The sequence below is a fragment of the Microtus pennsylvanicus genome, chromosome 13 (assembly GCF_037038515.1).
Source record: "Microtus pennsylvanicus isolate mMicPen1 chromosome 13, mMicPen1.hap1, whole genome shotgun sequence".
Taxonomy (NCBI): Eukaryota; Metazoa; Chordata; class Mammalia; order Rodentia; family Cricetidae; genus Microtus; species Microtus pennsylvanicus.
In genome coordinates this window covers 70333750-70356570 of record NC_134591.1, presented here as the reverse complement: position 1 = coordinate 70356570, position 22821 = coordinate 70333750, and the positions used below count along the sequence as shown (strand labels likewise).

The 22821-nt window shown below is 53.3% G+C and overlaps 2 protein-coding genes across 8 annotated transcripts in view; one reads left to right on the top strand and one right to left on the bottom strand.

The window, feature by feature from the left end:
• Positions 1-1623: 1623 nt before the first annotated feature.
• On the top strand, positions 1624-16795 carry Htr6 (5-hydroxytryptamine receptor 6). Its single transcript, XM_075946291.1, has 3 exons — positions 1624-2758; positions 14440-14598; positions 14738-16795. Exons 1-3 carry the CDS (start codon positions 2045-2047, stop codon positions 15182-15184), a joined length of 1320 nt encoding a protein of 439 aa, XP_075802406.1. The 5' UTR covers positions 1624-2044; the 3' UTR covers positions 15185-16795.
• A 513-nt stretch (positions 16796-17308) lies between these two features.
• Tmco4 (transmembrane and coiled-coil domains 4) overlaps positions 17309-22821 on the bottom strand; it is a 68454-nt gene continuing 62941 nt past the window's right edge. For all 7 annotated transcript variants that reach the window (XM_075945734.1, XM_075945733.1, XM_075945727.1 and 4 more), the window contains 3 exons: positions 22529-22646; positions 20950-21067; positions 17309-18424 (listed from right to left, as the gene is read on the bottom strand). In XM_075945734.1, coding sequence (XP_075801849.1) covers positions 18020-18424; positions 20950-21067; positions 22529-22646 — 641 coding nt within the window. In that variant the 3' untranslated portion in view covers positions 17309-18019. The remainder of the gene's footprint in view (positions 18425-20949; positions 21068-22528; positions 22647-22821) is intronic.

The following is a 22821-nucleotide window of genomic DNA, read 5'->3' as shown; positions in this document are numbered from 1 at the left end:
GAAGGATCTGGTGCCACTGGCCCCGAATGAGCAGAAGTACTCTCACGGGATCTCACGGTGGTCTCTGACTCTCTATCCAGCGGGGACGTTCTCTTCCTCGGGTCAAGTAGTATGGTGTGGGGGAGGGCCGGCAGTCCTCTGCTGCAGCTGGCTCCATCCAGTGTGGGCGCTGAGCTCCATTGCTCCCAAGACACTCAAGGGGCGAGTGGGTACTGCTGCTCTGAGAATTCGGGCAGGGGCATCTTGCCCAACTACGCTGGCCGCCTTCTGCTTGGGGCACCTGGCAGATCTGAGCAACCATTAGATTGGTTGGTGCTGGTGACCTCTGCAGAGGCTCTTGACCTCTCTGAGCCTCATCTTAACTAACACCTTCTCTTTGGCATTATAGTCGGGGTAGATATTCCAGGACAAACTGCACCCGTGACTTCTAACTGGGAGGTATTTCTATTTTGGAAAAGACACCCACCAGGTTCTCTTCAGACTGCTGTACATTGTCTTTCTTTTTCCAATAGAAATGCCCACTTTAGGTTTCCTTTGCCCGTTCCTTGCTTGTTTTTTTTTTTTTAACCCATGCCGGAACGGAAGTTCCCAGATGGGAAGTATCATCTGATGTAGTGTCCAGCCTGACCCGAGCATTACCTGGTACCTACTAGGTGCGAATAAAATTTTGTCATCATTAGGAGGCGCTATACCCTGCCCCTTTGCTTGCAGTGACTCTACCCTTCCAATGGCTTGGAGATTCCCAAATCCCTCACACTAAGACTTGGCGCTTCGACAGGCCTAGAGGGATCTTCAGGAATAACATTCAGTGCTGTTGGAGACCTGGATGGGGCGACCCGAAGATGAAGAACGGCAGAAATTATTTACCCATTGTATAGATCCAGCAACTGAGGTCCAGAGGGATGTCAAACGAATTGCTTGGTATTTCCCGGCATGTTGACTCTCACAGTGAGGGGCCGGACCCCACTGAGAGCAGTCTCCCCGTACAGACAGGTCACATCCCCCTTCCTTGGGTTCTGCCTGCGCCATCACCACGTGTGGGCAGGGGAGCCGCAGGCGGAGGTGTGGGGGCTGCAGGCACCCAAGAGAGCTCTGAGCATCTTCTCCAGGCCTGAAGTACTGCGACCTGGCTCGTCTGCCAGAGGGGCTCGGCTCTGCCCGCCCACCGCGGGGCGGGGCGCACGCTCGGAGGCTCGGGGACCGCTAGTGGCTGAAGCGTCGCGGGGCTCCTGCGCGCGTCTCCCCGGCTCGGGAGCCCCTTGCCCGCCGCGCCACCAGCCGCCGCCTGTAGTCTCCAGCCCGGCGGCTCTTGCCGCAGTCGCCGGCAGCGGATCACCCGCGAGCGCCCAGGTAGGGAGCTCGGGTGGGAGGCAGCCAGGCGAGCCGGCGCGGCCGGGAAGGCGGAGCGGGGCGCTGCGCTCCTCTGCCAAGCCGCTCACCCCGGCCCAGTCTGGCCTGGCCCTGCCCGCGGCCTCCGGTACCCCGAATCCCGCGGTGCCTCTGGGCGAAAGGAGACCTGCCTTCCGCGCCTGGGTTGCGCTCCTGCTCTCGGGCCATCCCTTTGAGACCCCCCACGCGCGACAGCTTGTGATCTAGCGTACGCACACGTCTACCCTCCCTGAAGAGCCTGCCCCGGCCCGAGAGCGCGAGTTCGCCTCCTGCTCCCATCTCCCCAGCTGTGTCTCTGGCCAGGAGCCCCACCCCCATCTTACGCCATCCCAGGTGGCTCTGTTCCACTCCAAGGTTCTCTCATTCAACGCCAACCTAACTTTAATTAACTCAGTTCATCAGGTACCCCTCCCCAAACTTCTTACCTGAGTCCTCCAGGTGGCCCCACCGTTGGAGACACCCCTACAGCCCCTTCCCGTTGGAGACACCCCTACAGCCCCTTCCCGATCTCTTGTAATCGCCACTTGGTGACCTAAGGTCCCCGTGTTGTTACTCCTCCTGGGCGCAATTTTTACCTAGCTTCCTTCCTCTTCCTTTGGTTTCATCCTGTCCCCGCGTTCACTATATCCCGTCCTGGTCCTCAACCCTAGTCCCCATGGTCCCAGAGCCGGGCCCTATCAACAATAGCACCCCAGTCTGGGGGCCTGGGCCACCTCCTGCCCCAGGGGGAAGCGGCTGGGTGGCCGCGGCGCTTTGCGTGGTCATCGTGCTGACAGCGGCCGCCAATTCGTTGCTGATCGTACTCATCTGCACGCAGTCCGCGCTGCGCAACACGTCTAACTTCTTCCTGGTGTCGCTCTTCGCATCGGACCTGATGGTGGGGTTGGTGGTGATGCCCCCGGCCATGCTGAATGCACTGTATGGGCGCTGGGTGCTGGCGCGCGGCCTCTGCCTACTTTGGACCGCCTTCGACGTGATGTGCTGCAGCGCCTCCATCCTCAACCTCTGCCTCATCAGCCTGGACCGCTACCTGCTCATCCTCTCCCCGCTGCGCTACAAGCTGCGCATGACAACCCCGCGTGCCTTGGCGCTCATCCTGGGTGCCTGGAGCCTTGCGGCGCTTGCCTCCTTCCTGCCCCTGTTGCTGGGCTGGCACAAACTGGGCAACGCTCAGACACCTGCCCCGGGCCAGTGCCGCTTATTGGCCAGCCTGCCTTTTGTCCTCGTGGCGTCCGGAGTCACCTTTTTCCTGCCCTCAGGTGCCATCTGCTTCACCTACTGCAGGATCCTGCTGGCTGCCCGCAAGCAGGCGGTGCAAGTGGCCTCGCTCACCACGGGCATGACTGGCCAGGCCCTGGAGACCTTGCAGGTACCCGGGGTGCGTTTGGGAGACCTGGGCTCGTGGGATGGGAAGGAATAAACAACCACTGGGAATCCACTTGCTGGCTGTCTCTTAGTAAGTGCTTGGGGCTGATCCTCTAAGGCCTCGTGGCTCTGCCTCTCTCATGAATCTCAAACTCTGACTGTGGTGGGTTAGCTGCTATATCCGGATACGGAGGAGGAAGCTGGCGCGCTTCTCCTTGACAGGCCCCATCGTGTGTCACATGTGGCAAACTTAGAGAGCGCTCTTTCCCTCATATCCACACTCCTTTCTCAGGCCTGCTGGTCCTGCCTACGGGTCTAAGCACACCTCTCTGCGTCGGCTGTCTCCGTTGTGTAAGCCACTGTCGCCAGGGAGCCTTTGATAGACTCCTGCTGCCCCTGCCCCCACCCCCACCCCCGCTGCGGTCCACTTTTCCAACCAGAGCCAGAATGACGGAAAAGACCCTCCTGGCAGTGATGCTCTCCTTCTACAAACCTCACCTAGCTCACCATAAGGAGAAAACCCATCTCAGAATGTGGCCTGTGGATCCTTCCTCCCGGGCCAAACTCCATCCTCCCTTTCTCCTTTCTCCCTCTCTTCCACTTGGTCTGCACCAGCCTCAGGGCCCCGACGGCAGTCCTCAAAGCTGCCAAGCTTAATTCTGTGCCAAGATTTTGGCTTTTATTTTGAGACAGAGTCTCATGCAGCTTCGGCTGGCTTCAAATTCACTATGTAGCTGAGGGTGATCTTGAAGTTGGGATTTTCCTGCCTCTACCTCCTAAGGGCTGGGACTATAGGTGTGAGCCACCATGCCTGCCTTAAGGTCTTTGCATTTGCTGTGGCCTTTGCCTGGATGCTTCTCCCTGGAGCCCCTCTTGCCCAATTCCCTTTAAACTCACCTCTTCCCAGGGTGACCCTGACTTTCTGATCTGCAGGCCCATCGGCTCCAATCTGCTTTTGCCATCACAACCCCCAAACTTGTTTGTTGATTTAGCCACTTCGGCTCACTGACTTGGGAGCTGTGTGAGGTTAGGTCAGTTTTGATCCTCAATACACAGCTCAGTAATAGCTGGAGAATGGGGCAGGGCTCTTAGCTCAAGCAAGGGTGGCTGGTCTTGCCATCCAGGCCATGCTGGGCTTCAGGCTGAGGTCCATCCCGAGTGATGGAGATGTCCACTGACTAGACTTGAGCTTCTGAGATTTGGGTCTCTAAATCTAAGGCTCTGGCCAAGGTCCCAGGTAGGCTCTGCAAGGACGTCTTGGTGTAGCCTCAGGTGAAGGAGGGTCTTCGAGAGTGGTAGCCTGGGGGGTCACACAGCAGCCAGGGACTAGGTGGGAAAGGTAGCAGGCTCTGGGCAGCCTCCAGGGCAGCTGGACTACAGAGAGGCCCGATCTTCCAAGGTCCAGTCACCTAGGACAGTGGTATCTGGGTGGGCAGGAATCCTGGCTGTAGCTCTCTGTCTCTCTCTACATTCTGAGAACATTCTGGAGTCCCAGCAGCTGACTGTGGTCCTGACACAGAGGCAGGATCGATGCCCTGGGCCTTTCACTCTTTTCTGAGGATTTTGGTGGTTTCTTTTTGTTTGCTTGTTTGTAAAGACATCCTTGTAAGCCAAACGGTGGTGGCATATGCCTTTAATCCCAGCACTTGGGAGGCAAAGGCAGGCAGGTCTCTGTGAGTTCGAGGCCAGCCTGGTCTACAAGAGCTAGTTCCCTAGTTCCAGGACAGGCTCCAAAGCTACAGAGAAACCCTGTCTCTAAAAACCAAAAAAAAAAAAAAAAAAAAAAAAAAAAAAAAAGAAAGAAAGAAAGAAAGAAAGAAAGAAAAGACATCCTTGCTCAGCTGTGAGTCCTTCCTGCCTCGTTGTGATTTCATTGACTTGCCCATTTGTTGACTTGTTGCTTCTCACCTGTGTAAATTTCCTAGCCTCAGAGGCAGGTGGCTTCTCCAGAGGGTCCTGAAAGTGAATGAGCTATAGGCAGTGTCGGTGATACAAACAGATCATATGTGATGTCTCTACACAGCAGAGGCTTGTTTCTTACTCAGCAAAGGAGTCAGATGGTTCAGCGGTTAAGAGACCTTGCTGAAAAATCATGAAGATGGGAGACTGGATCCCAGCACCCACATAACAAGCTGGGCAACCCACAGACACCCAGAACTCTATTGCGCTCAGTGCTGTCTCTCAGATTTGGTACATGTGACAGTAACAGGTCAGCACATACACATACAGACACACACACACACACACACAGACACATACCAACACACACACACAGACACACACACACACAGACAGACAGACACATACCGATATACACAGACACACACACAGACACACACACACAGACACACACACAGACACACACACACACACAGACAGACACATACCGATATACACAGACAGACACACACAGACAGACAGACACACAGACACACACACACAGACACACACACACAGACACACACACAAATAAAAGCCAATGGAAACAATATTCAATACAAACGGAAGCTCCCAGGTTCGTGAAGACATTGGCTGACCGTGGCACAGGGTCTCCAGTGGTCTACCACTGAGCTCCCTGCTTGCTTTCTGAGATTTTGTAAAGGAAGGAGAATCACTTGGGGGTGGGGCGTATCTACTTTCCAGTTCCTCCCCAATCCCCTATTTAAGTCTCTCAGTTCATCTCTATCTGGAATTTTCTTTGTATTCCTCATTTATCTTTTTATTCCATGAATGTGTTCAGAAAGAAAAAACCCTCTCTCTTCCAGAAATGGAAAACCAATATCCCTTCCCACAAGCGGTCACAGGAAACACAAGGGCAGGATGTCAGAGGGGTCCCACGCAGTGTCGCTGGCGTGCCTTTGACGTGTCTGTCTGCCGTGCCCAAACTTGAAGCAGGCTTTCTCATCATGAGTTTGGGGAGGGGATACGAAGAGCAAAGACCATGCCTTCTCTTGCGGGAAAATAGCTCGCAGCTCTCATGTGTTTGCATTTTTTAATTTTAACTCATTATTGTGTGTTTGTGTGTGAGCATGCACATGTGTACCACAATGTGTGTCTGTAGGACTTACGACTATTTTCATGGAGCCCGAGGTCTAATCGGGCTCGATGCAGGTGCCTTTATCCGCTGAGCCTTCTCATTGGCTCTGCGAGTTTTTGAAATGTTTCATCTAACTGAAAAGTCCTGAATGCCCGTTCTTGAGGAAACTCTGTGCCAGAGATCAAGACTATTAGAGGTTGGCCTGTCGGGCTCTCCGGTCCCAACAGGGCCCCCACACAGGTGTTCTTTAGATGAAGCGAGCCAGCTGGTACCATGATCTCAGGACCTGCGTGGGAGCCTCCCACAGACACACACTGTTGGCTTAAGCACTCTGTGAGGCACCAAGCCAAGCTTGGTGTCCAGAACACCCGCTGAGCATCTGTCCCTCAGCCCTGCTTCACGGTAGGGCATCTATGCCCCAGAGAGAGCCGATGTGATGAAGTGACAGTTGATCACTGTGACCAGCGACATTAAACCTTGCCCCGCCTGCCGATTGTTTCCCAGGTCCTCCCTGAGCCTTGATCTGCCAACACAGCCAGCCTGCACCGTGGGGCTCTGACCTGGGTCGCTAGTGCTCTTTTTCCACTCTCTCTGTAGTGGGTTTGTTTTGTCTCAGGCCTGGAAATACCATCTGCGAGCAGTTAGGCCAAGCCTTGCTCAAGGACAGACAGAACTCTCGGCCCTTCACAGACTCCGCACTTAGCCCCTGGGGTCTTCTACATGTCAGAGGATGGTGACCTCTTTTTTCTGATCTCCCAGGCTAGAAGCTCTGGAAGCAGCCTGGATGCCTCTCTGCTTCTTCCACTATGGACCCAGTCCTCTCCTCTCTACCTGTGGCACACGCCCAGGCTCTGGGCACCTTGCATATCTCCACTGCCGTCCTGGGGATGAGACCCTTTATCATGCCTGGGTTACAGTGGTAATCTTCTACCTGATATGTATACTGTGTTTTATGCTTGGGACAGCTATTGTCCCAAGACTCCCTGATCCTTGTCTATATTTCCCTCTTTCTCCCTTTGATTGCTCTTCCTCTGTCAGCCACATTGGCCTCCTCCCTGTCGCTTGAGCATAAAGCACCTTCCTGTCCCAGGACCTGTTTCATTTCCATAAGGTCCTTCTTCAGTTTCTGTCCCATCTTCTGGTCCCTTCGGTTCTCCTGCTTCTGAGTAGGAACTGCTGCCCTCACTAGGTCCTCTCCAGGCCCACTGCTCTCCCAGCAGCGTCTGCAAACATCTTGCCAGTTGATGGATGATTGATTGATGGCTTCTCCTGAGTGGGAAGCGAGCTGTGAGAGCGCAGGAGCTTGTCATGTTCACGGCTGTATTTTCAGCACCCAGAACAGTGCCAAGCCTATCACAGCCACTCAGCCCATGTTTGTGGTGGGAAGGAAATGGATGCCTAGCTGCAGAGGGCCTGGGGTTCAACTCTGGCTCACAGGGCTGCCCATTCTCAGCTCCTGCAGGCTCACTGTATGCAATTTCACAGCATGAATTCATTAGCCCAATCAATGGCATATGTTGAGTACCTACAGCGTGTAGGAGCGAGACCCTGCCCTGCTTAAATTTATGCTGGTTGGAGAGATGGACTTTGACCTTAAGCATTAGCAGGAGGGGAGGAGGGTGGATCTTAGAAGGGGGAGACCTCTAAAAGCCATGTTCTGTGTGTAGCTGAAGGCCTAGGCAGAGAAGCCACAGTGAACCCTGAAGCCAAAGGCCATCATCCTACCTCACAGACAGGATGATCCGTTGGGCATTCAAGCCGGAGGCTTGTTTATCCTGTCTCCCTCCTCCCACCAAACACCTAAGGGAAAGCCTAATCTCTCTCTTTCCTTTTTTTGGGGGGCGGGTAGGAGGGGAGTGGTTGAGAATCTCTCTATGTAGCCCAGGCTGGCCTGGAACTTACAGAGATTCATCTGTTTTCAAATGCTGGGATCAGAAGTATGAGCCACCACACCCAGCCTCATTCTCTTTTAAAAATAGTGCTTATTTTATTTGTGTTGCATGTGCGCGTGTGGGTGCAGGTGTCTTCGGAGGACAGAGGGTTAAATCCCCCAGATCTGGAGCTCTAAGCCGTTGGGAGCCACCAGACATGGGTGCTGGGAACTGAACTGGGGTCCTCTGCAAGAGCAGGGCATGCTCTTAACTGCGGAACCATATTTCCAGCTCCAAGCCTACTTTCTTGGCTGGTGAAGCATCAGACCCTCCACTACCCTGCTTTTAAAGCCACTTGGTTAAGAGTGAGCCTTCTGTGCGCCTGTTTCCTGAGTGCCTGGATCCTGCCTGCCATTGAGGGCTGGTGTGTGGCACTCTTGCTCCATCCGCTTGGGGTTTGTGTCTGTTTTTCCTTCTGAGAAGCTGGCTTATCCAGAAAGGCAGCTCGCCAGGAATGGTGGTGGTGCACACCTTTAATCCTGGCACTCAAACTTGGGAGGCAGAGGCAGGTAGATCTCTGAGTTTAACGTCAGCCTGTGTAACATGAGGGCCTGCTTGTTGGGGTTTCTGTTCTGCCTAGTTCCCACAGTCATTAGGTCCCAAAGAATCACCTGGAAGGTCTACATAAGTTATAAAACCGATTGGCCCATTAGCTCAGGCTTCTTATTAAGTCTTATAACTTATATTAGCCCATTATTCTAGTATATGTTAGCCATATGGCTTGGTACCTTTTTCAGCTGGGTAGGTCACATCTTCCTTCTTTGATGTCTGGACAGGACTGCAGAGGGAACTTCCCCCTACCCAGAATTCTTCTATTCTCATAGCCCCACCTCTACTTCCTGTCTGGTTGTCCTGCCTATACTTCCTGCCTGGCTACTGTCCAATCAGTGTTTATTTAAAACATAATTGACAGAATACAGAATTGTCCTGCACCAAGCCTGATTTATGCAGTGAGTTTCAGGCAAGCCAGAGGTGCAGAGTGAGATCCTGTCTCAAAACAACAACAACAAACCAGGCAGGGAACTTGCAGCCTGGAGGCAGAGATGGTCTTAGAACTCAGATCCACAGGAACAATGTGGATGGGTGCAGAGAAGGTGGCATGAGGCCCTTTCCCATCTAGGATCTGCCTCTCTCTTAGCTCTTGTCTTCACCAGTGCAGCTTCTAGCTCCCTGCAGACGGAAGGGAGGTGGAAACAGTTCCTGGCATGGGCAACGTGGAGCTGGCCAGCATATCTCCCTCTGATCCACATATGCCTCTGTGTGAAAATGGGTTTTAAAAAGCCACTCCTGGGCAGTGGTTTCCAGTAGGTCTTCCCAGCATTCTCAGGGAATGCTGAGGGAGAGGAGAGCTAGGATTCCCTGTTCTGCCTAACCTTGCTTTCTCACCCCCAGCTCCTAACCTGCCTTAATCTTCCTCCCCCTCCCCATGGGTGCTCCTCCTCCCATCATCTTTCCTCTGCCTCCCCTGATGTCCCCCGCCTCTCCCTCCTCCCTGTCTTCCTCCCACCTCTGCCCTTCCCTCCCAACTGCACACCCCTTCTGTCTGTGACAGGTTGTCCCTCCACCCCCATTCCTCCTCCTTATTGGAGGAAGAGGTGACATTCACTGCTGGGGAGGTGGCTGCAGAGTGCAGGTGGCTGCTGTGCTGAGCTGGGGGCTTGGAGTCGAAACTCAGTGTTCCCTGCTTCAGATCCTGCTTGCTCCGGCCACAGCTGAATGACCTTGGAGAAGTCATTCCACCTCTCTCTATCTCAGAACTAGAGAGGACTACTCATAAGACAGGGGGTAATATACAGTGGCTTTGGCACATAGTAGGTTCTCAACAGGTGTCCCTCCTTGCCTGTTGGTGGTAGAATAGATGGTTCTGGGGACCCCTAGTCTTTCCAGGGAAAAGATGGTTATGGCGGTCACCAACAGCATCACCGTTAAGTAGGTGAGACTCTCGGGATGTATACAGTGTAAATGATAACAGCTAACCTACATGACACTTATGGGGTTCAGGAGCTGTTCCAATAGGTTTGTATTACTTTATTTGACCCTTAGCACAGGGCTGTGAGGTGGATACTCTCAGCAGCGCCTTTATACAGAAGAGATGGGAGAGGCACCATAGCTCGCCAATGTCGCTCAGTTGCTTAGATGAGAGTCGGGGTGTGATGCCCTGTGTTCTGGCTCAAATCCATCTTGTCGGCCTGGCTCTGTGACTAGATAATTACTGAATTGTTTTTAATGTTTATTTATCTTAATTAAAAATTTAAATTTACTTATTAATTTGATATATTTAAGTATTTTATGTGCACGGGTGTTTTGCCTACTTGATTGTATGTGCAGGACATGTATTATAACACCCACAGAGGTCAGAAGAGGGCATAGGATCTGCTGGAACTGGAATTACACATGGTTGTGAGCTGCCATGTGGGTGCTGGGAATTGAACCCAGGTCTTCTGAAAGAGCAATTAAGTGTTTTTAAGCACCAAGCCATCTCTCTAGCCCCTTATTTTAATCTTTATGCACACCTATGTGTGTCTGTTCAGCTGTATATGCACCGCACGTGTGCAATACCCATGATGGCCAGAAGAGGGCATCGGATTCCTCAGAGTTGAAGTTACAGCTGCCAATGTGGGTGCTGAGAGCAGAACTCAGGTCCTCTTCAAGTGGCCAGTGCTCTGAACAGCGGAGCCATCCCTCTAGCCCTTGATCCTTAGCAATTTAAATAATGAGGGAAGATATATACGCACTTCCTTTTAGCTTTTTGTGGTGTTCGGTAGTGGAGCCCAGGACCTTATGCTTGATAGGAAAGTGCTCCACACAGCCCAAGAAGTACAAGGAACAAAAAGTAAAAGATCCCTTGAACTCAATCTCTTCACCGCTGGTGATGCTCTTGCCTTTTACGGCTATTGTTGCAGTTCTTCCCTATGTCAGGCCTTTAAGAATCGGTATGTTATGTTAGTGCTTTGCCCACGACGGAGACATGCTGCCTGTACTGCTTACATAGCTGCCACTCTCACTTAGAACACACCTCCTTTGGCCACCATATTCTTTATTTATTTACTTTAATTAAAAAAAATGATGCATTTATTTTATGCATTTTTGTATTTTGCTTGCATGTATGCATGTGTACCGTGTCTGTTGCCCAAAGAGACCTGAAGAGGGTATTGGGTCCCCTAGAACTTGAGTTATGAATGGATGTGAGCCATTATGGGGGTGCTGGGAATTGAACCCAGGTCCTCTGGAGGAGCAGCCAGTGCTCTTAACCACTGAGACCTTGTTTGAAGAATGAATGAATGAATGAATGAGTGAATAAATGAATGCATGAATTCTAGACTCAGGCTATGTCTCTGTTGATAGAGTACTTGCCTATTTATGAGATAGGGTCTCATGTAGCCCAGGCTGGCCTTGAACTTATGATGTAGCAGAGGACGATCACATGTTTCTAATCTTCCTGCCTCTCCCTTCTGAGGGCTAGATTACAGGTGTATACTACCACACCTGGTTTATGCAATGCTGAGCATGGAACTCAGGACTTCCTATAGGCTAGGCACACACTGTGCCAATGACGGTACATCTCCGGCTCCTCGCCAACAACATCGACATGTTTATTGTATTTATTCATTCATTGTGTGTATATTCAGTGTGTGTGTGTGTGTGTGTTGGGGGAGCATTACGCCATGGCATGCCTGTGGAAGTCAGAGAACAACCTGTGGGAGTCAGTTCTGTCTCTCTCTTTTTTTTTTCTCCTGAGACATGGTCTCATTATATAGCTTTGACTGACCTGGAACTCACTCTGTAGACCAGGCTGACCTCAAACTAATAGAGATCCTCCTGCCTCTGCCTCCCGAGTGCTGGGATTAAAGGTGTGCACCACTATGCCTAGCCCAGTTCTGTCTTTTCCACCAGGAACCAAACTCGTGTCATGGGACTTGGCAGTAGGGACTTTTACCTGCGGAGCCAAGAAAAAAAATTTGTGCTGTGTTCTGCCGTGGGAAGGTGCACGGTTTATCTGCTTCCTTGGGTGACAGCTGGTGGCTGAGGCCTTCATTTTCTCCTATGCCACGCCTTTGGTTGAGTTGTCAGCTGAACCAAAGTGTCCACGTGGAAGGGAACTGCCGGGTTACCCTGGACGACAAGCCACAGACATATAAAGGGGACATACAGACAGCAGAAGGAGACCTAGCATGGCTGGGCATGGCTCCTGGGAAGAGGGAAGTCAGGCACTGGCATCAGTATTGCGCAGGCACGTACAGTCTGCACTCCCCCAGCGGCTCTGGCGGCTGAGGAACGTCTCCCTCGTGACCACTGAGCTATCTCTACGGGCCCCATGGTCTCTCTCTTTACAGTTGTAGACAGGGGACTCTCGCTCAAGTTCATAGAGCTAGTGTGAGGTGAGGCTGTGATTGGCTGCAGACCGCCTATCATAAAGCCCAGCTTTTGCCTCTGCCACCCTTTCAAGGCCAAGGGGAAGAGATCGGGGCCTCTTGCAGGCTGCTCTTTGATGGATTTGCCCCTGATTCTCGTATCACCAGTTTTCATCTAAGAAATCTGTTATGATGTGTTTTGCTTTTCATATTCCAGAGCAGGACCCCGAACCCTGCAGAAGGACAGCTGGGAGCTGGGGTTTGGCACTATAGACAGGCCTCTGCTCTGTAAGCCCAGCTGGCAGGGAGCTAGGCGGAGGAGTGCGCCCGTGTGAGAAAGCATTTGGCTGGCACTGAAGCTCTCTGACTCCGACAGACCCTGGCTTTGTCTTCTCCACCCCCTCTCCATCTGTGGAGGGTTGCCCGGGAATCTGGTTCCCTCCTTGCCTCCTCCTGGTCTTGGCATCTCTCCACAGCCATCCCACCTCTGGCTGCCTCCAGAACCCAGTTGGGCATGTTGGAACTTACCTGTTACCCTGATCTGGTAAGACCAAGGCAGGACTATTTTCAGTATGAGGCTAGCCTGGACTATATACCCTGGACTACATGTCTCAAAATAAGTTAAGAAAAGAAGAAGAAGCTGGGGAAATTCCTGGATTCAAAACCTAAGTGTGTGAGGAAGGCAAGAACAGGGCTGGGACTATGGCTCAGTTGGTCGAGGGCTTGCCTAGCAGGTGTGGAGCCCTGGGCTCAGTCCCTAGCTCTGCATAAACCAAGTGTGGAGGCACATGCTTGTAACCCCAACATTCAGGAGGTGAATCTTGGAAAATTAGGAGTTCAAGGTCATCTCCAGGGCTCGAACACAGATCGTCAGGCTTGGTGGCAGTCACCTTTACTTAAAAGCGGTGTATTATTTTCTTTTGTGCACGCGGATATACATTTTTATGAGCATCCTTTTCTGGGGGGAGGTTTCTCCTCTTTTTCAAAGGGCTCTCAGAGTTCAAGGTGGTCCAGGCTTCGTCCATGCCTCCTAATGATCTGGGATGGTTGGCTGACAGGTGGCAGCATCACCTTACATCTCTCCATGAGCCTGTCTCCTTCTCAGTGACTTCTGGGGAGTGGCACCATCCTCCTTCCCTGGTTCCCTCCAGTGTCCACGAGGAGATTGGAGTCGGATGTCAGTCTGGGTTGTCAGGGGTCTGTGCGGTGCTAGGTCATGGGCCAGCATCCCTGTGCATCTACACAAGATTTCATCACAAACATTTGCTTCATGTACATATTCAAAAGAAACATTTCTGTTTTGTGCACCATGCGTGTAACAACCATAATACCAAAACATGCAGGGACTCCACGGGCTGCACAATGACCTGCTCTTCGGCCATGGGTGTTCTTCCTCAAGTGTAACTGAGTCTTGAAGCGCCAAAGCCTTGGAAGGTGATGGGGCTTCTTGTGTTGTGTGCCTGTCTGCGTTGAATGTCATCATCCGTTCATCCATCAATCCACCCATCATCCATCCATCCACCCATCATCCATCCATCCACCCATCATCCATCCATCCATCCATCCATCCACCCATCATCCATCCATCCACCCATCCACCCATCATCCATCCATCCATCCATCCACCCATCATCCATCCATCCACCCATCATCCATCCATCCATCCATCCATCCATCCATCCATCCACCCATCATCCATCCATCATCCATCCATCCACCCATCATCCATCCATCCATCTATCCATCCATCCATCCATCATCCATCCATCCACTTATTTATTTTTGAGACTGCATCTCTCATAGTTCAGGCAGGTCTCAAGTCATTTTGTAGCTGAGGGTAGCCTTGAACTTCTGAGTCTGCCTCGATTCCAGGCACATATTTCTGCACCTAGTTTGTGAGGTAGTGGCTTCCCGCATGCTAGGCAAGCTCTATCAACTGAGCTACATTCTGGTGCCCCCATGCACCGAGTACTGTTTGGCCTCGCAGGAGGGCCGTTTGGAGCTGACGACCTCTGTATCTGAACCTTCTCAAACTCCTTGTGGAATGCTGCTTGGACAAGGTGTAGTGTGGGACCAGGATCAGGGCTCAGTACAGGCCGTGTTGAAGGCTCAGCTTGAGACCTTGGGCACACAAGGATCTGTGGGCAGTCTGTGCTGTGCTTAGCTTAGCAGCGATGTCAGGCTTGGTCTGCCGCCAGTATCAAGTTCAGTGTGGAACTGGAGTTAGGCCTAGTGCTTTAGCTGGGGGTCGGTCAAGGATCAGGGCTCAATTTTTTGCTGGTATAATAGGACTCAGTCTAGTATTAGGATCGAGGCTCAGTCTATGACTAAAATCAGTCAACCTATGTGGCCTTCCTCTCTACAGGTGCCCAGGACCCCACGCCCAGGGATGGAGTCCACTGACAGCAGGCGTTTGGCCACCAAGCATAGCAGGAAGGCCTTGAAGGCCAGCTTGACCCTGGGCATCCTTCTGGGCATGTTCTTTGTCACCTGGCTGCCCTTCTTTGTGGCCAACATAGCTCAGGTAAAAAATGACATGCCTCACTGTGCAAAAGCGGGAGGGAGGAGGACGGTACATGTGTGGTACCTGTGTCTGTGTGCCCGTTCCATCCCTGCTGGGTGAGGTAGCCCAGGACCAGGTGTGACAAATCCTATCCCCACAGGCCGTGTGTGACTGCATCTCCCCAGGCCTCTTCGACGTCCTCACCTGGCTCGGGTATTGTAATAGCACCATGAACCCCATCATCTACCCACTCTTCATGCGGGACTTCAAGAGGGCCCTGGGCAGGTTCCTGCCATGCATTCACTGTCCCCCGGAGCACCGGGCCAGCCCTGCCTCCCCCTCCGTGTGGACTTCCCACAGCGGTGCACGACCAGGCCTCAGCCTGCAGCAGGTGCTGCCTCTGCCTCTGCCAACGAATTCAGATTCAGACTCAGCGTCAGGGGGCACCTCGGGCCTGCAGCTCACGGCAGCTCAGCTTCTGCTGCCTGGAGAGGCAACCCGGGAACCCCCGCCACCCACCAGGGCCACCGCTGTGGTCAACTTCTTCGTCGCGGACTCTGTGGAGCCCGAGATACAGCAGCATCCACTGAGTTCCCCCACGAACTGACCCGGTCAAGAGCTGGTCAGTGGAGAGCCACATTCCAGAGAACTCAACCCACTCTCCCTCAGCCTGGGAAGTGAGCTCCATGAGGCATCCTTGGCTAACCCCCATTGACATGAGGAGTGATCAGAAACAGCTCTGTATGGAGAGTCACCTGTGGTTTGTGTAGTGTGGCTGGGGGGCTTGGGGAAACGGGTCATTTGGTTCAGGCCAGCAGGAAAGCAACCTGTTCTTGGTCTTTTCTTTCTTGGTAGGTGGGAAGACTGCTCATCTAGATACCCCGGTTCTTGTCTGGCCCAATCCCCTGCTATCCAAAGTGCCATCCTCGGGATACTGGGGCTCTCATAGGCCTTGGGGAGTTTATTCAAAGTGCCCCCCTTTCCACTGAAGATACACTCAGTCAAAATTGTATGTTCATGAGCTTTCCCACGTATGCATTTGCTGGACACTTTGGACCTGCCAGCCCCTAGGATGGGAACTGCCATACTAAAGAGCACCTTAGGCTGGAAGTCGGGCAGCCAGAAACATGACCCTTTCCTCAACTGTCTATGGCAGCTTGGGGGCTTGGCACAGGTCTCAAGGGGAGAGACAATGGAAATGGTGTGCCCAGCACCTGTGAGGGGTCAGGAGGTGGTAAATTCTGTTGCTTTAATCCCTGGTCAGCCAGGGCTTGGCTCTGGTAGAAGGCTAGCAAGGCCCCACCCTCTCCCCCTCCTTCCCTCTCTACTCTCTCCTTCCCTCCCTTTTATTATTTTTCTAGGGTTTCATGTAGCCAGGCTGCTCTCGAGTTCTGTGTGGCCAAGGATGACCTTGAACTTCTGATCCTCTTGCCTCTACCTCCCAAGTGCTGGGATCACAGATGTATCACACACACCGGGTTTATGTGGTGCTGGGGATGGACCTCAGGGCTTCATGCAGTCTAGGGAGGCACTCTGTCAACTGAGCTGTGTCCCCAGCGCCCTTTCCTTTCTGTTAGAACAACCTTGCACACACTAGGCAAGTGCTTTCTGCAGAGCCACACCGCGGCCCCACTGTCCTTTTCCAGCCTTGATTTCTATACCCTAACTCGGGCTCCCAGCCTTCTTGTTCTGACCCCACCACTCAGGGACCCTTCCAGTCCCACCTGCTGTTCTGCCTCTTCCACCTCTAGGGCGGGCTTCCTCCATCCCGGGCTTCCCGGAGAGGAAGCAGCTGATGGAGGCGGATTCAGTTCCTCACCCTGCCTCTTTGGGTCCTCCCTAGGGTCATTGAAAGAAAGGACAGCTGCTTGGGTGGGCAGAGAACAATCAAGAGGAATGTCCCTGGCTTGGGGGTGAAGCTGCCGGCAAGCAGGAGGGGTTCCTCTTGGGCCTGGCTTTTGTGGGTACGGGCAGAGGACCCTCGGCTCCCTGCTTCTTCTCTCTGCTGAGTTCCTCTTCCGTCCCAGGTCTTTATTCAAGCCCTTAGGCTACGTCAACCCCTTCAACCCCGGCTCCCAGGCTCGCCCAGCGTGACCAGGAGCTCTCCTTGGTGCTGATCATACTTAACTGGGCCCTGGCAGCAGGGTTTTGGTGCTTGCCCGGGTTTCTCCTCCTCCAGGCCTGCCTGAGGGACTCAATAAACACGAGGTGAAATGACTGTGTGTGGACCGAGTCGTATTGAATCCCTGGGTGGTTGAAAAGTGGCTGCGAAAAGGTTTCCATCCAAGCATCCTGGGCTCTGATCTGACTCTGTCCCTAGCTTGCTTTGCGACACCCCGACAAATCATTGTCATTTTTTCCGTGTGGACACAGCAACTTGTCCTGAAAGCAGCATGAGTTGGGTAGGTGTCTATAAAGTGAACAGGTGCTGCACACCGGAGGGGCATCCGGTTTCTGAACACTGTGACACCCACAGCCTCGGATGGGTCTTATTTCTCCACGTTCGCAATGGGGGCGGGCCACCTCCATCCCTGCTCTACAGAAGAGGTGGGAGGAACAAGGAGGAGGTTCCCATGGATGCAGATGCAGGACCTTAGAGCTCGGGTCTAAAATCCCATTGGCTAGACTTCACAGTGACTCCATGACTGATCAGCCATGTGGCCTTTAACAGATTTCCTAAATACATAGAGACTCAGTTTCCCAAGCATAAAATAAAAGGCAGCCACAAAGGTTAAGAGAAAAGGCTTTAGTACTTATTGGTCCCTCCCTGTGTAATCCTTTTATCATCAGGCCCATTTCTCTCTATGCCGACTGTGAATTCTGCCTTTATTCCACTGGCCACCATTCTAGACAGGGCCACCATGTCTCACAAGCTCAGGGTGGGGCACCATTCACATGACATCTGTCTCAGTTACTCCTGCAATTGTGCAGTGCATGCACACAGCCTGCACATCTGTATGAGACAGCGCTGACTGGACCTCCCAAGAAGAGCAGAGAGAGAGAGAGAGAGAGAGAGAGAGAGAGAGAGAGAGAGAGAGAGAGAGAGGAACTTCATTGGCACCTGAAAACACCCTACTGGTAGGGCCTGGGGCTGGTGGGCAGCCCAGGAGAGTTGATAAAAGATCAGGAAGACACTTGGTTCCACTGGAGGTGGAGGAAGAAAGAGCACAGGGACCTCCAGTCTCACAGTGACTCCTGGGCCTCTGGATGGACCTGCAGGGCAGGAGCCTACGCTGGCCTGGAGCTGGGCTGATGTTGCGGGTCACATGGCCAGTGTCCCTTCAGGGAGCAAGCGTTTTTCTCACCAGCTCTCCATTCCAGGCTCTTTCTGTTTCAGAAAGGCACCTGTGGAAATTCTACACCTCCAGAACTCTCTGAGGAGTCCAGAGGTATGAGAAAAAATTGAATACAGAAGTCTAAAGAGATAACTGGACTCCTGGGGTCAGTCCAGTTCTGCACAGGACTCCCGGGTCCCTTGTGTGCAGTCAGGGCAGCCCAGTGGGTTAGGACCCACACCATGGCTGCAGATCACGGGTCCTTCTGCTGGACTGGCAGCAGCAGGGAGCAAGGCCTCTGTGGATTGGTCTGGTTCTGTTGGCATCTGGGATAGCCTGGCACTGGAAGGTCCAGCGGTTTTGAGACTGTCTTCTGGGCCAGGTTCCTGGGTTTGCCCATCTTGGTGGATTGCCTCATCTGTGGAGACTGTGGCTGTCTGGAGAGGCTCTTCTTGGGCCAGGCTGCCAGGGGCCAGGAGGAATCCTTTCTCACCCCAGCCTGGCTTGGTACGAATGCCCACAGCCTTCAGGATCACATCCATTTGCTTGGCGTAGTCCAAGTGCCCATTGACCTGCAGGGAGACCATGAATGAGGACCACGGGGGGTGGGTGGGCAGGATAGTGGACAGGCCCACCCTTTCCCTGGGATCCAAGTGACTCAGCCAGTCCCTCAGAATCCTAGGGTCCTAATTTTCAGTGGTTCTCAAGTCCAGAGTGCCCTGGGGGCAGGGGTGTGTGTGTGTGGAAACTTCAGACCTGCAGGGACAAACACCAACCAGTTCTCCATGGACAAATTACAGCTGCTTTCCTGAGCATTTGGGATCCTGGGGAAGGAGTGGGGACTGGTGCCAGGGCTGTGTGGGAACAGGCGGCCAGGAAGGGCTGTGTCACTGTCATTGCTGCTGACTTCAGGTGGCCATCACACCTACAGCCCACAGCTCTAGCCTCCTCTGCCATAGGCTGATCCAGGTCTTGGCAGGTCTACAGAGACCCAAGATGGAGTCATTGCTGTTGGTACTCCATGTTTACAGCCAGCAGCAGGGCAAGGTGGGTCATGGGTGGGCTCAAGGTGGGGTTAGGGTTAGGGTTAGGGTCCCATGATGTGGACTCAAGTTTTTAGCCCGTGACCATCTCCCCAGCTGTCCTACCAAGCCCTGCCCACTGCCCTGTACAGCCAGATATCACTAATACAAAGCAGCCATCTTCCATGAATGATGTCTCAGGACACACTACCCCCACTGTCCATTAGCAAAGGCTCATTGACTACTGGCCAAGAGACTATGAACTTGAGGAGTTACCAGGTCCGTGTGGGTAGGGGTGGACCCCAGCATTTCCCCTTTCCTGCCTTGCAAGAGACCTGGCTTGGCTGCCACCACCCTACCTGTCCGTCCTGAGGACCCCTTCCTTGGCCACTAAGCCCCGGGTTCCTTGCTGTCCCCGCTTCTTCTGTAAAACGAAACTGGCAATAACCCCAGCACCATGTGTGCTGGCGTGAGCAGGAGACCATGTGGATAAGGGCATGCCACCAGGGCTGCAAACTGTTGACAAGGTTGAGGAACGCAGGCGGCACCAGCGTGTGGCCGAGGGCCCAAGCTCTGGGGCAGCTGCCCTGGGTTTCTGGCTTGAATCTACAATGTCCCCCTCGGGCTCATGTCCCTGACTGTTCCTTCTCTAGTGGTGTTGGGAGAGCCGTTAGGAGGTAGGGCCCAGCTGGTGGAAGAGGGCACGGGAAGTGGGCTTTGAATGTGCCGCTTAGGCTTGGCCTCCTCCCTCCGCCTTTGCTGTCGATCCATCCCTCTGTGAACAGCTTCCGGCTGGACTTCGCTTGCCCTTGCGAACTGAAGCCGAATGCAAATAAATCCCCAATTCAGTTATTTCTGCCAAGGGGCGTGGTCACAAGCGACTCAGAAAGTCACTAATACGCTCGTGTTTGTCACGAGCTGTAGCCTCAGTTTCCACATCTGAACCATGGATCAGTATGTCCTCCTGGGACCTTTTGCAGGGTCACCTGATTCACAATGGCCATTGTTACCTGACGCTGGTGCTGTTACTGACTGCTGTACTCTGTGGCTGGCCCTGTGTTAACTTCTAAATCAAGCACATCCTTTGGGACACGGAGAGGTTTGTCCTGGACCAGGGCTTCCTGGACAGCTTCAAGCACTGAGCCCTGGGGTGGTAAAATCCTTCACCAGCTGCAGCCGAGAGAGGCTTCCTAGCCAGGGTCCCTTTCTCCACCCCCCACCAGAGATGGTCCCTGCCTGCCACAGGGAGGAGGGATGGGACAGGTCTCCTGGCTGCTGACGCAGAGGGAGCTGCCAGGCAAATCCTCCCGAGGGAGCCCTGCCATCCCCTCCTCCAGCAGTGAGCTGCCAAGGAAAGCCAGGGACACAAAGGCAATGCTAATTACCTCTAATTAGTCAGAGGAGGAAAGCACCGCTTTGCTGGGGCCCCTAATGTGATAAAGAGCTATTATTAGGCAGGAGCTGAGCCAAAGCCAAGGTGTTTGAGGAGGTCCGCAAGCATCTAGTCTCCAAACTGGAGAAGTGAGGGTAGTGGGGAGGGGGCTGAAGAGGAAGAGGAGGGGGCTAGTATCAGGGAGCACTCACGAGCCCAGGGCCCTGCATCTTAAGGAAACTCCCCATATGATGGCTGGGCTTAGTGCTGGATTATGTTCTTTCTTGGCCAGCACCAGGGATGACTGTTTTGCATCTAGACAATGCTCCGCACCTGAGTCCTCTGCTTGCTTTGGTTATTGCTGGGGTGAGGGGCGGGGGTAGCCCTGACCAGTGATCTGGTTATTGCTGCGGGGGTGGAGGAGAGGAGGGTGGTAATTTGAAGACTCTAGCTAGGGGTTTGGATCCAGCCCTGTGAGTTTCTAGTTGGGAGACCGGAATTCTCCTAAGCTCGGATTTTCTCATCTGTAAATGGGACACAGCAGTTCCTGCCTGGCAGTAGAAGCTTGAGGATTACAGCCAAGGGGGAAAGGCTGGCATGGAGCCGATAGGATAGCCGATAGATCTATGCAGGTGCTACTGCCAAGTGCTGCAGTGATCCACAAGCCAATGGGGAGCCCTTAGAGGGCCAGGCCAGCACTCACCACTGCGGACAGGTCCACATTCTCCATCCTCCGGTCCTGCAGCAGCACGGGCTGGAGGCCTGCGACCCGGAGCTGCACAGAAGACGTGCGGTACACGAAGCTCAGCAACCAGTCTCCCCTGCAGGCAGAAATGGGCACCGTCAACCTGAGCCCAGGCAGGTTGGGCAACTGACTAACTGGGCACAGCGGGACACTGTGTAGCCTGGGTTGGCCTCAAACTCACAATCCTCCCACCTCAGCCTCCAAATGCAGGGATGGCATGTGGACACCAGCCCACACCTGGTGCCCCCTCCTGAGATGAATCCTTTAAATAGGAACCCCACCATTTGCTCTTCTCCTGCAGGCTCCTCCATCATAGGCCTTCCACTGTCTGTCCCTCCGCCTTTAGTGGTCACCCAGAACCTCTGGTTCACCCGCCCCTTCAGTTCCGACCTCTGAGCACTGCATTGCCTTACAGCGTGGGCTGCATGCACACTGTTGCTCAAACCTGCAGCACTTGCCCCAAGTCCCTCATATGTATGGATTATATATATATATATATATATATATATATATATATATATATGTAATTTTTTTCCTTAAATGATAATATTTAAAGTTGGGTCCCTGGGGCCTGGGCAAGCGCTCTGCTCGGTGGACTGCCTACTTGCCTAGCATGCACGAGTCCTGCTTTAGATCCCAGCACCACATAAACCAGAATTGGTGGTGCATGTTTGTGCATCACAACACTTGGGAGGTAGAGGCAGAAGGATCTTTGGTTGTAGAGAGTTCAAAGCCAGCCTGGGCTGTAGGAGAGCCTGCCTTCAAAAGATAACAGTCACCGTCTCCTCCTTCCAGACTGCCCTTAGATTTTGAGCTTAGAGCGACATCATCCTATGTTTTCACTGCAGGCCCCTTATCCAAAGCCCTTGGGACCTATGCCTGTGGTGGTTTATGAGGCTCGCAATTTGTACGGCTAACTAGCCTGTGGCCTGCGTCATAAGGATGTTCTTGCAAGCTTGAAGTGGGGGCGCTGCTTTTTGGGAGCTTGAGGTTATTGTAGAGAATGAAATTCTGAGGGCCTCTCCTCAGACTCCAAACAGGGCTGTCCCCCCCTCCAGTGGATTCCCCAAGTCCCCCTGCTTGCCAGAGGTCCTGCTGCCCAGGGTGCTAGCCCTCCATACTGCCAGCAGCTTCTTCCATCTTCCCGCCCCTGCTCAGAAATCACGTTCCAAAAACAGAGCCCGGATTCCACTGCCAATGGAATGCCTTAGCCTTAAAGGGCTCCTGACTGGAGCCCTGGTGTGTTTCAGTCTCAGGTGCCACCCCCACGCTTCCCCTACAGTTCTAATCTGCTGAGTCATCCTGCAGGTGACCTTGGGCCTGACTCGGGGTCAGGTACCCCCCTGTCAATGACCATCCTGCAGGGTGAGATGCTTTCCAGACCTGAACCCCTGGCTTGGCTGCACAGCTGACAGCCAGTGGCCAGCTTCTGGTATCTTCTAGCATAGAGGCTTCCTGTCTCCAGCAAGGGTGTGATGGGGCACTAGGTGCTCAGGAGATATTGCTTCCTTCACCAAGGCATAAGGTTCAGACAGACCTGCAGTACCCGTTGACGATTCTTCCGGACACCACCTTCCGGAACGGTTCCCAGTACTTGGGGTCCCCTTCTACCGGTGCACCCAGAAGGACCACATCCTCGATGATCCCTTGGCAATCTGGTGAGAGAGTCCAGCAGAGTCTGTCAGTGGTCTATGCCACAGTGGGTCCCCATGAGAGGGGTAGGGTGGTGTATGTGTGGGGTGGGATGGGGGAAGGTTGGGGTGGCAGGGGGCTTAAGAATGATAAAGGCGATCACTGTCTCATACACATACATACTTGCACATGGATACA